This window comes from Primulina tabacum, chromosome 8, assembly GCF_025594145.1.
Source record: "Primulina tabacum isolate GXHZ01 chromosome 8, ASM2559414v2, whole genome shotgun sequence".
In the NCBI taxonomy this organism is placed as follows: domain Eukaryota; kingdom Viridiplantae; phylum Streptophyta; class Magnoliopsida; order Lamiales; family Gesneriaceae; genus Primulina; species Primulina tabacum.
Genome location: NC_134557.1, coordinates 11,745,600 through 11,763,928, shown reverse-complemented (window position 1 = coordinate 11,763,928; position 18,329 = coordinate 11,745,600). Strand labels below are relative to the sequence as shown.

At 35.9% G+C, this 18,329-nt stretch overlaps 1 protein-coding gene across 2 annotated transcripts in view; it reads left to right on the top strand.

The window, feature by feature from the left end:
* Positions 1-931: 931 nt before the first annotated feature.
* Positions 932-18,329, top strand: part of LOC142553750 (DNA-directed RNA polymerase III subunit 2) — a 34,141-nt gene continuing 16,743 nt past the window's right edge. The window contains exons 1-17 of one of the 2 annotated variants that reach the window (XM_075664220.1): positions 932-1,126; positions 1,232-1,313; positions 2,270-2,391; positions 2,517-2,609; positions 3,620-3,692; positions 3,816-3,906; positions 4,043-4,095; positions 4,694-4,758; positions 8,127-8,232; positions 8,327-8,437; positions 8,827-8,886; positions 9,641-9,676; positions 9,784-9,834; positions 9,915-10,013; positions 10,640-10,699; positions 10,786-10,878; positions 14,618-14,719. In XM_075664220.1, the coding sequence (XP_075520335.1) occupies positions 1,077-1,126; positions 1,232-1,313; positions 2,270-2,391; positions 2,517-2,609; positions 3,620-3,692; positions 3,816-3,906; positions 4,043-4,095; positions 4,694-4,758; positions 8,127-8,232; positions 8,327-8,437; positions 8,827-8,886; positions 9,641-9,676; positions 9,784-9,834; positions 9,915-10,013; positions 10,640-10,699; positions 10,786-10,878; positions 14,618-14,719 (1,347 nt within the window). In that variant the 5' untranslated portion in view covers positions 932-1,076. Of the gene's footprint in view, positions 1,127-1,231; positions 1,314-2,269; positions 2,392-2,516; positions 2,610-3,619; positions 3,703-3,815; positions 3,907-4,042; positions 4,096-4,693; positions 4,759-8,126; positions 8,233-8,326; positions 8,438-8,826; positions 8,887-9,640; positions 9,677-9,783; positions 9,835-9,914; positions 10,014-10,639; positions 10,700-10,785; positions 10,879-14,617; positions 14,720-18,329 lie in introns of those variants that run through there. The other variant, XM_075664221.1, reaches the window with a different exon arrangement.

Below are 18,329 nucleotides of genomic sequence, written 5' to 3'. Positions count from 1 at the left end.
TTATGCAGGCAGATAAAAATTCAAGAAATGACTATTTCTAGATTAATAATCTAGAAGAAGACAAATCAAGAAAGGTGGAGGGACCATCCCAATGGACCACTCAACCACTACATGGTCCATGTGCAAGCTGTAAAGGTTTATGAAGATTTGAAGTCCGAAGTTTCAAATCCGAAGAAGCCTTCTATAAATAAGGAAGCAAAAGGAAGATGAAGGCATCGATCAACCTCTTCATTTTCTTTCAAAACATTTGTAATAATTTTCTTTCAAATATATGTGTGTAGTGAGTTCAGCTACTATTAGTAGCTAAACAAGTTTCTCCTCCTCTATAGGAGGTTAATAAAATGTTGGTGTTTGAATAAAGAGATCTTTGCTCTTAGCCCATCTCATGTATTATTTTCAAAATTTTATCTTTTACTGTACACCTTAAGGTAGGAAACGAATTAGGGTTGTGCCAAGTGCTGCTGAAGGAATCTACGTCAGTAACCATCGGTTGCGATCGCGTGGTTGGGCTGTGAGGAGCAGTCTGTAAAATACGGTGGATATAACCCGTGATACTCCGGTCAAAGAGGTAAAAGATTTAATTTATTTTCGGAAGCATGATGGGCCATTATTTACAAAAGAAAAATCAATTATTCAAAATAAGGATATAAGAGTAAATTTAGAAATTTAAAAGAAATGGAGAGTTAAAACAAAGTTTTAGTGGGGTAGGGAGTAAAGAGTAAGTTAAGAATGGGTATAGGGATTTTTTGACAAGTCCTCCATAATTTAAACATATATATATTTATAACTAAAATCAAATAAATCTTTATATATTTATTATTTATTTATTTATATCACAGGTAACTCGCGTGGATTTTCCGCTAGTTTATATAAATTTTCCCCGTTAAAAATCCATCAAAAAATTCCCATATATATGTATCCGAAATAGTCCGTCACTACGACCTGCATATAATTAATTTTTATTCTCCCACTGTTTTGCTGCCGCCACCTCTCCGCCGTGGCTCTCTTTCTCCTACTGCTTCCCCGTCGTTTCCTTTAGTTCGAACTTTATTTGGATTTGAGAATCTGAAATTCAAATGGTAGTGAAAGGAGGCTACCCTGCTTCGCTCAATGATTTCCATCAAGGGTAAACTCAATAGTTTCCTGCAGCCGTTGCTACAAAAATCTTGATTTTTTTTACTAAAAACAACATCTCTCTTTCTTATGGCTTGACTATGTTCTTTGAATTTAGTTTGGAATTCGACAAACAAGCCCTTGCCGCACCTGTCAAGTCGGCAGTCGACAAGTATCAGTTACTTCCAGAATTCTTGAAAGTACACACTTTTACCTCCTTCTTTCTTTCTTTTTTTTTTCCTGTTTAAAGTTCAATTTTTTCCTCATTGACATCCACTTGATTAGTTATTTCCAAGTTACTTTGGTTATGAAAGTGATTGACGAGTAAATATTAGTATTCTGGGATTGTTTTCTTTGTTTTTTTGTTTCCACAGAAAAGAGATTATTGTATTAAAATGCTAGTATATATTATTAAAGAATGAAAAATAAACTTGGGGTGTGGTATATGTTTGCTTGCCCGTGTACTTAAAGGCCCAAGTTGCGTTTTACATATGAGAGAAAAAAATTGTGTAGTTGAAGTCTTGAAGCGAATCCAATTTAATTGTCATTTATATTTTCTTGGACTCTAGATAATGTTTGATATATTGTTTAACGTCTTGTAAATTAGATGTTACATGCTTATGGCGTATTTTTGTCATTCATCGAAATTTTAAAATAGCACTAGTGCGCTACTACTCAGGTGCACTTCGTTTTGTTAAGGTGCTCTCATCGACTAGAATCTTGAGCCTATGATTCTGTGGTCCATGCATCCCTCAAATTTAATCCAATGTAATAGTTATTTATATTTACTTCTTCTCTTGGATCGATTGGTTTATTGCTATTTAATGACATGTAAATTACATATTATACTATTTGGCATAATTTTTAATGCATCTAGCTTTTAAAATATAATTACTCAGTGTGTTTCATTTCAAATAACATGTTCGCCACGACTTGCACCTTGAGCCTAGGTTTTGGTACACGTATGTTTCATGATTATGCAGTATACAATTCAAAAGTGATGGAAATTGTAACGAGAGTCTAGGATATGTTATTTAATTAATTTGGATTTAGATTTTAATTTATCATCTTGTGCTCGTGCTCGTGCTCGTGCTCGTGCCGTTGTCATTGCAGAGTTTATACTGGTTGTAACACCTTTGATTATATGAAAATGTAGGTGAGAGGTCTTGTGAAACAACATCTGGACTCCTTTAACTTCTTTGTGAGGACGCAGATAAAAAAGATTGTTCAAGCTAATGATCTGATTACCTCTAAGATATACCCAAGTATTTATCTAAGGTGAAAATTTTGCGATTATCGTTGTGTAATATTATTTTCTTTATCTTCAACAATGTCTTTTCTACATGCTGGTGAGAGGAATTCAGCTGCTTCAACATTACTCTGGTTTATTCTATTTGTTGCAGATACAAAGATGTTTGGATTGGTGAACCATCAGTAATAATAGATGGTGTCACTGAAAAACTTACTCCCCACCAATGCAGGCTCTCTGACATTACGTGAGTGTGAATTGTTGTTTTATTCTCTTCTCTTGTATGTATTAGGACCTGTCATAGGAAAACAGAGGGGTGCATCTTTTGAATACTTTTGAGAGTTGTTGCATGAACATTAAATTTGGTAGACGAAATAGATTCCTTTAGCCTACAAAGAGTTTTTGGTTTTCTCGAAAAAATTATAACATAAGTGATGTTGCGAAAGAAGTGATTGAGGAAGCAAAATGATGTAAATGATCTTCCAAGCAGTTTTTGTCATGGTTGTTTTCACAAATTTTTATTGTTTTCACAAATTTTTATCATTCTATTCCTTTTACATGATCTTGTGAGAATAAAAGAGAGTTCAGAATAAAAGATTTTATAATCGATGAAAGTTTTGTAGGATACTGAACCAATAGGTTTAGCATTTATTTATTTTAAATTGCTGAACTTTTTTTATCTTCTTTGTACTTTTGTGGAAGTAGATACAACTATTTTGAGGAGTTTCTACAGAGTGCATGGAAATGAAGGCTAACTTTAAGACATTCAAGTGTAATGAAAAATTTTAATCTTTGGTTCAACTTTACTGCATCTAGTTGAAATATCACATCCCAATAATTTAGGTTGCCCTTGGGTTGATAGATTTGATTTGGAGGATTGAATTTGGTTTGGTGAAGCTTTGAGGAATGAATTTCAAAATGATACTCATCTTGAGGAGTTTGAAATCCACCACAATTACCATTAAATTGTGTGATTTTATGTAGAGTGGAGTTAGTGTTCACTCGACTTTTTCTATCCAACCAAGTCAAGGAATTTGAAATCATGGATTTCAAATCTATCAATCTAAACATTACTTTAGATTGTATTAACTTTGTTTTGAAGCATTTCATACTCCGTGGTGAAAGTCAAAATGTACTAATATGTTCATCCTCTAGATATTTTTCTTTTCCCATAGAAATGGGGAAAAAATTAGAGTTCAAGATCTTAACTTTTCTTACTTATAAAATGTTACTCTCTTGGTATGCCATTGATTCCAGATATGCTGCTCCAATCTGTGTGAACATAGAATATATTACTGGAAGCCATGGCTCAAAGACAACCCAAATGAAGGTGATTCCAAGTGAGAACTTTGTTATAAATGGAAGATTGATAGATATAGACAATTGCTATTCATAAACACGACCAAGGATAAAATACTCATATATTAATTTCTTTTGAGTTATATTTTGCTAGAGGGATGTCATTATTGGCAGAATGCCTATCATGTTAAGAAGCTATTGTTGCATTTTGCATGAGAAGGATGAAGAAGAACTAGCGAAATATGGTAAACCTGCTCAACTTTAACAAATGCAGGCATATGTTTTTACTTTTTCTCATAGGAAGTCAGTCGTTTTTTGTATGCTAAATTTTACTGTCACTTGACCTTGATAATTGCTTGATCCATGGTCCATCATCTTTAGGTGAATGCCCACTTGACCCTGGTGGATATTTTATCATTAAAGGAACAGAGAAGGTGACACTCTTACCGTAATATATTATCTGTTTTTAGTTTGTTCTTCATTCTTCCCAATTCGATGGCCGACACAATAAAATTCTGAGAAGTATTGTACTCTACCAAGTAGGTTTCTAATTTTGCTTGAATGTTGGACGTATATTGTGTGATCTTGATATTTCAGCATCTTCAGTCCTATGACGAAGATAAAATCACTGTTATTGGACTTTCTTTGTGTGTGAGCCTTTTGAGTTATTGGTCTCCATGTAATTTATGCAGTAGCAATTTCTTTTACATGCTCTATCAAGACAAGAAATGGTGTTGCTCCATTTATTGCTCTATTATTGGGTTTCTTTATATTGTTAGTAGTATATCAGGGCACAATTTTCTTACTCTGCAGCACAGAACACCTCAGTGTATGAATGTCTTAAGCTGTCAGTGTTGAATTAATTCTTATTGAATACTTGCCCTTTTCACATGTTCTGGCACAAATTACAAGCATTTCCGTCATTCACATTTAAAGATAATATTGACTAGCAAATCTCTTTTCATCTATGGAAGGATGTTTTTCCGGTTGGAATCTGTTAGCTTGGTGCTGATTTTATATATCTTGGTTTAGGTGATTTTGATTCAAGAGCAACTTTCGAAGAACAGAATAATTATTGATACTGATAAAAAGGGATGGTCAGTGGATTTAACTTCAGTTTTTCCCTTCTAAAGTACATTTTTTTTAAGTTTCTGCTCTGCATTTTAAGCTTACCAGTAAGAACATGGTGTTGTTGGTGTTTCTTCAATAGGTCCATGTAATAGTTGGGTAAGTTGGATTCCTTGCATATACATAATCTCTGTTTATGTTGGTGTGCGAGAAAGTAACTTAGTGTTATCAATATCGCACAACGATTTTGCACAGTTGATCAGAACTTTTAAGATATTATGTGGAAGCTTTCTTAAATCTTTTTAGGAATTTCTGAAGAGTGCCAGGTCTTCCATAAATATAACAATCTTGTAGGAATTTTGCAACAGTTGTATAAGATTTCTGTGGCTTTACTCTTAAAGTATCTGAAGGTATAAATTAATAGAGGAAGAGCAAATAATTTCAGTATATCATTAATCAACCAAAAACACACTGATTTACAATTACTATGGAGTGACAAACAAAGGAAACTATCCTGCCGAAATAACTTATTCTAATTGATTCTATCATATGAAATATCCATGATTGATTCTGTACAATAATTTACAAGAAATACAAAAGGAGATTTGAATATTTTCTACACCCCACTTCAAGCTTGGCTGTAGATGTTGATGAGACCAATCTTGCCTACTTCCTCGTTTAGATAATCGTTTTGTAAGGAGATCATCCAGTTGATAAGATGTTGGAACATATTCAATACCAATACTACCTTCATCCACATTCTCTCTAATGAAATGACGGTATAGCTCAACTTGTTTAGTCCTATCGTGATGAAAGGGTTGTGAGATATGCTGATAGCTTGACTTATTGTCACAGTAGAGTAACATAGGATCTTCGAATTGAATTTTCAACTCTTTAATCACTCTTCTTATCCAAATGAGTTCGCACACTCCATGAGCCATAGCTTTGTATTCTCCTCCAGTACTACTTCTTGCAACCACCGATTGCTTTTTGTTGCGTCATGTCACTAAATTTCCTCATACTATCGTACAATGTCCAGAGGTCGATTTTCTATCATTGATTGAGTCTGCCCAATCTGCATAAGTGTACATACTCACTCCTCGATCATTTGTCTTTGGAAAATATAATCTTTTCCCAGGAGTTTGTTTCAGGTATCTCAATATTCTGTAAACTAAATTGAGGTGGCCTTGACATGGTGAATGCATGTATTGGCTTACCAGGCTTACTCCAAATGCAATATCTGGTCGTGTATGTCAGAGGTAGATCATTAGATGAGTTTTCCAACAAGGTGCTGATAAGTACCTTTATCAACAGGTTTTCCTTTAAACATTTTTTCCCTTGCTCGATTGTCGTCCTGCTTGGCTTGCATCCCAACATGCCAGTTTCTTTCAACAAATCTAAAGTGTATTTTTTTGGATACTAAGATACCTCTTTTGTTTCTGGCAATCTCCATTCTAAGAAAATATCTCAGAGTTCCAAGGTTTTTTACCTCAAATTCTTGGGCCATCATTCTTGATTTCCTCCAATTATTTATTATCATTCCTGGTGACAATTATGTCCTCAACATACACTATAAGAATGGTGATCTTTCCCTTGACAAATATCGTGTAATCTGCTTCCATGATAGACCTAGGAACGAATTCACTATATAATTTGAGGTAAAAACACGAAATGTGGGAGACAAATTAGAAAATGAGACATATTTGGAAATTGGATGTTTGATACAAGATTGAATACTCTTTCTGACTGCTATTGCTATGTTGATATCAACAAATGTACCTGACTCGTTCGAGGATTCTACCACTGATTCATCTTCTTGGTTTTGGCTATGATTCACAGTTTCTTTATTAACTCGAGGATTTTTCCTCCTTGAATAAACTATGTTTCACTGTCGTTGTACTCCCCCTGTTTCCAACACTTCTGGATCATCAGTTTCACTAATTTTTTGGCTGGCTTGAATAGGATCAGAGACATTTTTGACGTCAAGACTCACGCCAAGTAGAGGTAGAGTATCCCAGGAGTAACAAGATTCATCATTTTCTCGCCTTGAAACGAAGTGTTGGAAAAATAGGAGAGATCCTCAAAAAAGAAGACGTCACAACTAACATATGTTTTTCTAGTGTGTAGACAATAACAACGAGCCCTTTTCAGTAGGAGAATACCCTATAAAAACTGTGTTTTAGCTTGACGATAAGATTTTCTATGCTTATGGGCACGGACATGCACAAAAGCCGTGCACCCAAAGGTCTTAAAGAGCAGATTATTGGAGCTAGAAACTTGTGGGTATTTCTTGGTGAGAAGAGAGAGAGGTGTGACAAAGTTTATGGGACGGATAGGTAGGCGATTTATGAGATATGCAACGGTAAGAAGAGCATCTCCCAATTGATATATTGGAACATTCGTTGTAAACATAGGAGCACGGGCTACTTCCAACAAATGACGGTTTCTTCTTTCAGATACTCCGTTTTGTTGTGGGGTATCGACACTTGAACATTAGTGGATAAGGGTTTTTTCAGCCATTGGAGAGAGGGGCAAAGGGAACAAGGGTTTTTCCAATGGTTTTTTTAGCCGTTGCTTCACCCGAAGAAGAATTGGTGGATGCAGTTGGATATTGAAGGTCGATGAACCATTAGGCTCGTGATACCATATAAATTAAGAGGATAAGAGGAAATAACTTCAGTGTATCATTAATCAACCAAAAACACACTGATTTATAATCACAATGGAAAGGTAAATAAAGAAAGGAAACTATTCTGCAAAGTAATTTATTTTGTTGATTCTATCCTATCAAATATCGGTGATTGGTTCCGTACAATAATTTACCAGAAATACAAAAGGAGATTTGAATATTTTCTTGTAGAAAAAGTTTGATGTCATGAATCTGAATAACTAATTACAAAACTCTTAAATAAAGTTTACAAGGTGAACCTAAAAGGAAACAAAAATCGGAAATCTGTATGGTCATGAGGATAGTGTGATAATGTCATAGCGTAGTGCTTTAGCGACTACTCTTGTATCGTTTTTTGCGGATTACTCATCCGCGTCTATTTTAGAACTTTTCACTGTTATAATAAAGTTAGTTTTCTATCAAAAAAAGAAAAAAGGAAAATAAAATCTGTACATAATTAAAGGATATTTTGTATTAATCATATCCCTAAGATCTGGTCCTATCTACAAATTAAATAATCTTCTACACAATTGACTATATTCTATTCAACATTTGTACAGAAGGAATTGTTCTTAGATGCTGATGAGCCACTATGTGAATAAAAGAATAACCCTTCTTTCTTGTCATAGGACTTAAAAATCATTTTAGCTTTGAAATTTCCATTCTGTCTTTTATAACGGCATCATTTCCTTGAATTGTATTCCTAACAGATTGTTTCTTTTCTCTCAGTGTGCAAGCTTCTGTTACCAGCAGCACAGAGACAACAAAGAGTAAAACAGTTATAAAAATGGAGAAAGAGAAGATATATTTGTACCTGAATCAGTTCACGACCAAGGTTGATATGTCCTTTTAAGTCCTTTCTCCTCTCTCTTTTTGTAGGTTTGTTTCTTGTCATCAATTTCATTCCGTGGTTGCATTATCTTTCATAGGTTCCTATTATGGTAGTAATGAAAGCTATGGGTATGGAGAGCGATCAAGAGGTTGTCCAGATGGTTGGAAGAGACCCCCGTTATAGTGAACTGCTACTGCCTTCAATTGAGGTACACAATCTGGTGTAGGGTGAACTGCTACTGTCTTCAATTGAGGTATACCATTTGGTCAGGGTCAATATCTAGGAACAAATTATCATTTCTCTTCAAAGAAAACATTCATAAAATTATGAAGTTTTCTGCTGGAGCCTTTTGACTAGGTATCTTGTCTGTTGGATGAAATTGAGCTATAGAGCTACTGAATCTTCAAGCATCTGATGAATTGTATGTCTATCATGGGTCCTGAAACGCAAAGGATAGCAAGTTGGGTTGTCAATTTAAATATTCGAAAATTTGTACCAGAAGGATGTCCTGTATACTTTCCTGTAATTAATAATGAATTTTGTTTTCAATAAAAAATGTGGCTTCTGAATTTTCTTGGTATTATATTTTGGATTCAGGATTGTGCGAAGGAAGCTGTATACACCCAACATCAGGCACTAGAGTTCCTTGAACAGAAGGTTTTGTTCATCGGAAGAAGTTTGATCGTACTTTGTCATTTCGAAAGAAACAAATAATGAATTTATGGCTTTCCTTAACAAAACATTTTATGAACAGCAAAATACTTTACTGGTGTTTCTAACATTTGTTACTGGTGCAACCTAACAAATTGAGAGACACTATAGTGACAGTCATTAAAATACAGTAAATTGTTTGTTACTCGATTTATTATTGATTTCTACCAAGAAGAAAGTGAAGGTAAAAATGCCTATGTTACCAGTCAATATTTTAATGAGTTGGGGATTCTGCTGGATTGTTCATTTTGGAGTTGGAGAACAAAGGCCAGATATCGATTTCTTGTACTTCAATATATCAAATAATCTACTGTAATACTTGTGAGTTGTGTTATATCAGATATGTGATTTCAGCAGAAGGTGGGGCATACTAACTGGGCAGGTCATTGTGGAGTATGATGATTTTATAGTTAACAATTGAAGCAATATCCTGTACACAAACCCCACACACCCATGGATGTGTCGGGAGATAAATATGAAGATATAGATTGTACACTTTCTGATTTTTATAAAAATGATTATCGTCACACAGGTGACATAAATATTTCAGATGTCTTGCTTGTTTGAGTTGTTTATTCTATTTAAAATCTAGGAATTTCCTTTGCGATATGCACAATTTTTTACTCCATCTTCTGTAGCTTTCTGCTGATGTTTAATTGCTTTTACTTTTTTTCTCAATCATTTTTGTTTCATGATGTAGGTTGTAACTTCACCATATTCTAATGCTTTTGCGAAGGTCTGTTATTGTTTATTGCCTTAGTATGAATTTGAGAAAACTTTTCTTCTCTCTTTCAAATCTATTTTGCTCATTGTCCTATTTCCTATCCTTCATGTCATATTCAGGAAGGGCGCCCTCTCAGTATCCTTCATGACATATTTCTGGCCAACATTCCAGTAGGTTCAATATTTTGATATGGTCCTTCATAAATGTTTGCTTTTTTTTTTCTGGATTTGCAAACCCCATTCCCTTGCAGGTCCGTCAAAACAATTTTCGTCCAAAATGCATATATGTTGCAGTGATGTTGAGACGCATGATGGAAGCGATCTTAAATAAAGATGCAATGGATGATAAGGTGTAACTGGCTAGGCCCATACTTACAATAATTTTATCGATTAATTTGGTGGGTTATTAGTTACTTGATTGTTATCTTATCCTTCTGGCAGTTAACAAGGGCAGTTTTAGACATAAACCTTTCTATTATTAATTTGTTCAACTTTTCCTTCTGTTTTTTTTTGGTTTTTATTCCATGTTGCCGCACTGTACTTTTGTAATCATTAATTAATTGGTTGGTCGTTTTCATTGGGAGAGGTGATACCTCAGATATTTATTTTACTCTTGAAACAAATATTAGCACAGACTGGAGGTGGTTTTTTCCACCGTTGCTCACAATTTCTTTTTTTGTGGGATAGCAATGGCAAAAACCACCCTGTTCGAAAATCCCGGCCAACCTAGAAAATGTATTTGTTTGTGTCTGATTCAGGTTTTGAAATTGTTATCATTGTTGTGTTGCTGATTTACTGTATAATTTGACTATTTTGGTGCCAAATTGTTAATGATTTATCTTGCTATGTGGTTTTATGTTGGAAGTGACTTTTCATATGATATTACTTTGCTCTACAAAGTAAACTGTCAACCTTGGTGATGCCATTAATTCTTGTAGATAGTGTTTGTCATTATTTAATCTACTTATTATTGAAGGATTATGTGGGGAACAAAAGACTGGAACTGTCAGGTCAATTGCTATCATTACTTTTTGAGGTATTTTTGAGGTCCTTCGGTGGTTCCATCTTTCAGTTAATGATGATTAAATACCATTAAATCTCTCTCTTAACTTTGTATTGTAGGATTTATTCAAGACCATGAATGATGAGGCCAGAAAGACGATAGATACAATTTTGGCAAAGCCCAGCCGTTCCAGTCGGTTTGACATTTCTCAGGTTTGTCCTGATGTCTGAAGTTATGTGACATAAAAGCAAGAACATAAGAAAAAGTATTACCCCAAGCTTTGCGAATTTCACACGTGTTTAATGATATCGGTTATTTATTAAATTATTTTGTGTGGAAAACATAATCCAGTGGCATTCTTGAACATAAATAAAAGCTGCGGTGTTGCATATATATGCTGCTGGTGTTCACTGGTTCACTTTTCTTTGATTCCATTGTTAATGTTCTTAAAGTGCCTCATCCGAAGAGAGATTTTGGTATTACGAAAAGCAGCATGCTGCAACCACTTATGTGAGTTGAAAATGTGTTTGTCTTAACTTGTCGCTGGACTCAACTATGGTTGAATGAAGTGCCATACGACTGTTGCTTGTGTGTTCTTAACTTCAAAAATACTTGTGTGGAAAAGACTTGTTGCGATCACAAAGAGAAACAAAGAAAAGGTAATGGATAAAATAAACCCAATTCATTATTATGAATAACTAACTCTATACACTGACTGTTGCTTGTGTACAACCCTAGCTCAAGCTAGTACATTCAATGAAAAAGAATAATTAACTCTGCACAGCCTCATGCTCCCTGATAAATCCTCCTCTACACACTTGACTGTTGCTTGTGTGTTCTTAACTTCAAAAAAACCATGTCACCAACTTGGAATGATACGTCTTTTCTATGAGTGTTTGCATGCTTTATCATTCTCTGCTTCGCCCTATGCAAGTTTTATTTCAGTTGCCTCGTTAATTTATCCGATCACCTCTATCTGAAAGTTCTTGGGACACCGATACCACTGCTGTCTCATTGAGCTAAAATTGTGTAACCTTCGGTGGTTTCCTTCCATATATAATCTCGAAAGGAGTCTTACACGCATCCATGTGATATGACATGTTATACAAAAACTCAGCTTAGGGAATCCACAAGGCCCATGTATAGGCTGTTCCGATGCAAAAGAACGCAGCCAAGCGAATAAGTCCAGAGCAATGTCTTCCCAAATGGCATTGGGAATGGGGAAAAGGCTGTAATAACCCAGCTGGTTTAGTGGCCTAATGTTTCTGTCTTTGGCATATTGAACATCCTGCGACATACTTCGCCACATCCCTCTTTACACTTCGCCAGAAAAACTGTTAGCAACCCTTTTTAATGTCTTCCAAGCACCTGAATGACCACCCAAGGGCGTAGCGTGTGACTCCAAAATTTTATCAAGACATGCCGACTCTTTAGGTACAACCAGCCTCGCCTTATGCGGCGAAAATCCATTAACCAGTGAATATGCACCACTACCCTCAATTCCTTGATAACCTTTTGAAAGCTTGCAACCATGGATCCTGTTCCACTGCCTCCCTTATTTCCTCAGCCCCTAACCACACTGGAATAGAAACACTTTTCAGCTCCATTTCCCCCACCTTCCTTGAAAGGGCATCAGCTACGGTCTGCGCCATTGCTGGTTCCAGACTTGTCACCTCCACCCATCCCCGCGCCGGCAACAGAATGACACGATGGATTTGGGCTTTGAGGTGGTCTAGCATGTTGAGCATTCAATCCTTCATTGCGCGACATATATAAAGACGATGGGCTGTATTCTCCTTTTCAATCTGTTGGACTCGGCTCAGTTTCTCTCTTTCATTTTGATAGGTTTGGCTCAAAAGCCCATTAGAATGACCATTCCTCTCCAAACATGAGCCCATGCCTGACCAACCCATAGAATACCCTATCGGCGACCTAAACAACTCCTCTTCAATGTTGCGCACCAAGTCCATGGCACAATATATTGTTCATGGACCATGGGTTCTTAGCTGCAATCGAAACTCCTCCCTCAAACCACTCAAAAATACCCCAAACATTGTTTCTGGTGGGTCTCCAATCTTCGCAAGCAAAACTTCGAGTTGTTTGATGTAATTCTCCACCGAATGATTTTATTGTTTCAAAGAAGCCGATGACTCAAAGTGATTCATCGATTTTCTTCCGATGTATATATTGATTAGTTCTTCTGCAAATCGATCATAGCTCATGTTCGGATTCCTTGATTTAGCCACCGGAACCAACGGACCATTGGACCTTCCGTACAGATATGTGCAATCCGAAGCCGATTGTATGAATGTGTACCATGCATTTCAAATTATTGTTCTGCTTTTGCAGCCAACCTAAAGGATCTAGGTGGGTAGCTATTCACTCCCTCCTGTTGTTTATCATTAGCAGCTGGGTCATCTTCCACCGACGGTGCCTTTCCTCTAATAATTTTTTCCACCAATGTTTTCAACTCTCCTAGATCATTGAGATTCTTTTTGACAGAGCTTAGATTAGCCTTCATTGCATTAATGTCTTCTTGCATCTTTATTATATTCTCTTGTGTTACCATCACCATCTTCTCTAGCATATCCCATTTAGCCCCTAAATTCGTGGTTTCCATTGTTTTCTTGAGCGATTCCGGCAGGTCAGACCACTTGTTGCGATCACAAAGAGAAACAAAGAAAAGGTAATGGATAAAATAAACCCAATTCATTATTATGAATAACTAACTCTATATACTGACTGTTGCTTGTGTACAACCCTAGCTCAAGCTAGTACATTCAATGAAAAAGAATAATTAACTCTGCACAGCCTCATGCTCCCTGATATATTCTACCCTTCTCACTTGTGTGCATGACCTCTTTTTCTTCTAGATTAAACTAACTTGATTATCTCGCAAAGTGACTCTCCCCATATAGTATTAGATAGATGCCCGACTGTTTATAAAAGTAAAGATTCATGGGCCTTTGCTGCTCTATTTATCCTTGATAGAGTAAACTAACTTGATAATGAGCTTTTCTCTTGCAAAGTGACTCTCCCCATTTTGGCCCACAATATTATTAGATAGATGCACAACTGTTTATAAAAGTAAAAATTTATGGGCCTTATCTGGTATATTTATCCTTGATTGGAGAGGTGATTGCTTTAGGATGGTTAATTTCTGTGGTTCAGTTGTTACTTTTTACTGTAGCATGTTTTGCAACAGTGACTTGTGTCCTTGTTGCATCCACTTTTAGACTGAACATACCTGGACAATTGAATCAACGCCTCTCTGTTTTATGATATAGATTAAGTGTTTTTTTGGCTGTCACTGGTTTTCATCCATCTGTCGTCTCTTTTATACTTTTCTCTTTGTTTTCATATTTTTTGCTCATTGGATTCAGGCCCTTTGTTCAACATTTTTGTTATGAAGTATGAAGTATGCAAGGAAAGAATGTGTTTGAAAGGCACGCATCCAGAGAAATTTGTCAGCCTAAACCAAGTGAACTACCTACCTATAATTAATCGTGAAATTTGTAAAATAACCTTAGTTAAATGCACTTGAGGAGGTCATTTTCTTAAAAAATTAGTTGACCAAGGTCACAAAAAATATCCCTGATTAAACTGCAGTGAATTACAATGATATTTATAATCTTAACAACTTTATACTGAAAATTATCGATCCCATGGCCTTTGGTTAGGTAGGATGGTTCTTTGAAAATTTTGCACCAAGAAATGTTATATATGTACACAAGATCTTCAAATGTAATCACTAGCATGGGTCAGATCAGGACCTGAATTACCTGATTTTCCTCTGCCCAATCGGGTTTGGGTCAGATCGGGACCTGAATTACCTGTCCCGAATGCCCACTCCTGTTAATAAGTGTGATTCTTCACTTTTATCGCTTCTGCGATTGACATGTTTAGTATGGATTAATTTGTTTTTGCATTATGTTTTTGTACGTTTTCCAGTTTATAGTGAAGGATAGCATTACTGTTGGTCTAGAAAGAACTCTTTCTACTGGAAATTGGGATGTCAAAAGGTTCAGGATGCATCGAAAAGGCATGACTCAGGTGATCACTACTTAATTTTATACATATCTTTTGATGCATCCCCCTCTATTTATTTATTTGTCCGTCTATCTTCCTATGGTCATTGATTTTTTTTTTTGCAACCACAATAAAAATACACAAATGATATTGAAATGGGATTAACTGAATGTATTATGCTGAATTGAAAAAGAAAATTCAAAGGATCGTCTTTGTACAACCCTAGCTCATGCTAGTTCTTGTCACTCGAAAAAGGAAAATAACTAACTCTCCTCTAGCAATATTCTTTCCGCGAATACTTCCCCCTTCTCATGTGTGTGTCCCCTATTTCTTCTAGAATAAACAAAGTTAATTATGGGCTATCACTCACTATTTGGATCTTTTCTTTTGGGTCCACAGCAATACCCCCTTCAAAGCAGCCTTGTTCTCAAGGCTGAATGTGGGGTATTGCAAAGCAAGCGAGCAGAAAAATGTTGAGCAGAGCAGGGAAAAGAAAGTTAATTTATTTATTAATTATAAAGTCCTCTAGAACATACATTTTAATAAAATCACATCCCAAAGAATTAAAGAAAATAAAATCTCATCCAATTTACAAACCTTTTATCCAAGTTGATCATTAAATCCAGGAAGAGGTACCATATGAATTTCTTTTTCCATGTCCTCATTTAGAAAATACATTCTTCACATATAGTTGGTTGAATGAATGATCTATCAAGATTCGCAGCAACAGACAACATTCTTCGAACTGTATAAAGTTTCGCTATTGGAGAAAATAGTTCAGAAGAGTCAACCCCATAGGTCTGAGTGAAGCCTTTGGCAACCAAGCAACCTTTGTATCCGTCCAAGGACCCATCGGAGTTGTATTTTGTGGTAAACATCAACTTGCTTCCTACAATAGAATTTCCTTTAGATAAATCAACTTTCTCCCATGTAGAGTTATTTTTTAGAGCTCTCATCTCCTTAGAAATTGCCTCTTTCCACTCATTTATCTTTGGAGCTTCCTGTACATTGTTAGGAACACTAATAGAGTCAAGTTGAGAAACAAGAGCATGAAAGGAGGGTGACAGATTTGTATAGGTTAGAAAATTTGACAGTGGTTGTTTCGTACATGACTATTTTTCTTCTGAGCAATATGAAGTTCAATATCGTTAGAAGGGGCTACCTTGGGTATATACCTTGAGTGCGATTATCAAAACTTGTCAAGGTATCTTTGCAAGTGTCACGATTTGGCCGAGACTTGATTCATGTCTTCATAGTGGGACAATTCCACTGCCTCTTTGTGTTTGACCTTTCCTTGTATAAACAAGACCTTGAACTGTTTCTTTCCTTCCTCTCTTGTGTTAGATTTATAAAATCGCATAACTTCGTCAGAAACATCATCATCTATGAAATCAATTTTTAAGTTTGAATGAGTTAAACATTAATCTTCACTAATAGTATAGTCCACTTGAAGATGAGAGTCATGGTAGGATTGAACTTCAAAAAATTGGAATGTCCATTGATACAAAATCTTTGTTCGAAATCTGTCTTTCAAAAGAAACTCCGAGCACATTCTAGTGTGATCATCGATAAATATCAGGAATCAATGTTTATTAGCCAAGGTGACTACTCTAGATGAGTCCCAAACATCACTGTGAATGAATGTAAAGGGTGCAGACTCTTTGTATAATTTTGAAGAAAAAATCAGCGATAGCTTTTAGCTAATACACAAGAATTACATTTAAAATTAGTATAATTTTTTATTGATAAATAACTTAGGAAACAACTCCTTTAGATAATTAAAATTTGGGTGTCTAAACGATAATGCCATAACATAATTGAAACAAGTCTTCTGATCCTATTTTGCAAAGATGGAAGCAGCATCAAGAAGATAGAGTCTGCTGCCTTGCCTAGCATTGTAAATCATTTTCCCTGAGGCAATATCCTGAAACTTACAATGAGATGACAAAAAAAGACACAACAATTAAAATCACGAGTTAATTGGCTGATGGGTAGTAAATTATAGGACAAAAGTGCAACATGCAAGACATTATAAGAGTTAAAAATTGAGAAATAATAATGGTCCCTGCGAAGGAACAATCAACCATTTTAACCTTCTTATCACCACCACAAGATATAGGAAGAAATAATTGTGACATTCCTGTCATCCAGGAGCTATTAGAATTTAAGCATGCAACAGTTGCTATGGAGTAACTACCTGTTTGGGCCCAAAAGCAAGAAGAGTTTGATTTTCCTGGATGAGATAGAAACAATTTGGACAGGTGCTCTATTTGATCCTTCTTGAAAGGGGAAGAATTTGAGGAGGATTGCGGTTCAGATTCAGTAGTACCTGTTTGAAACGCATTGACTACCATTACCACAATTATTGTTGCTGCCCGGATTTTTCTTTAAGTGTGCTGGTCTCCCATGATTTCCCAGCATGTTTACACAGTATGCCATGGCCTTTTACGCTTCTTACACCACGGCTTTTGCTTTCCTTCGTCATGGTAATCACCAGCGTATTTATTTTCCTTCTTGTCTTGCGTTGTTCTCTCAGTTTCAATGTTATGCTCGTTGACTCGTCGTAAGATAACATGGCATTGGGCTTCTTCATGCCTACTTCAGTAAAATTTAATGAAAACCTGGAAGAGGCTTGATTTCAAGGAGTTTGCCTCGCTTCATCTAATTCTTTGTTTAATCCAGCCAAGAAGACAAACATACAGCCTCGGCTCGCTCAACTTTTTATTTAGCCAGAACAATCCTTACTGCTTTCCCGTTCATCAATTTCAGAAAAATCCAATTATTGCCAAATAGTCAACAACTCATCGTAATGAGTCGTCACATCTCATTTCCTTGTTGCAAAAGCCACATGCAAGTATTGAGATCATACAACCGAGGGTAGTTTTCCAAATAGGAGTATGTTACTCGAACCGCCTCCCAAACATCATAGCAGTAGGTAAAAAAATTAAGGGTTTACTATTGCCGTATTGGGGGTTCCATGGAATTAATCAACCATACAGTGACCATGGAAATTTCTGACTGCCATTGCTTGAGTTCCAAATCTATAGATAGTGGTGGCCTCACTTCGCTGTTCGAGTAACCCGATCTACCATTACCGCCAATCACCAACTGCACCGATTGAGCCCATTCAAGATAGTTTTTTCCATTTAATTTATTGATGGTTATTTGAAGAGAATTTTCAGAGTGTGCGATGTGTGGCAGGGCTTGAGAGCTGCCGGTCGAAGAGGTTGTACCACCACCGCTGCTGGAGGCGGAAGTGATAGAGCCAACGCCGACCATGGTGGCCTTCAAATTCATGAACCATCCTCGGTCTCTCGTACCATGCATAAAAACATTGAATATAGCAGGAAAAAGAAGTTATTTTATTTCTTGATGATAAAGTCCTCTAGAATAGCCAAAGAAAATAAAATCACATCCCATTAAATCAGGGACAATATTTTTCCTAATCTATCTTACCAGATTTTATTTCAATCAAATCCAATCTAAAATAATTTAATTATATCACTTTTTTAAAATAACTTATCGACAAAGCGCAACAACTTCCCAAGTAGCTTCTTCCATACACCTTCCTTTAAGTGGATCAGCATTTTGCACTTTTTGTCCACGTAGCTGCTTCAGTCTTTGAGCAACTACC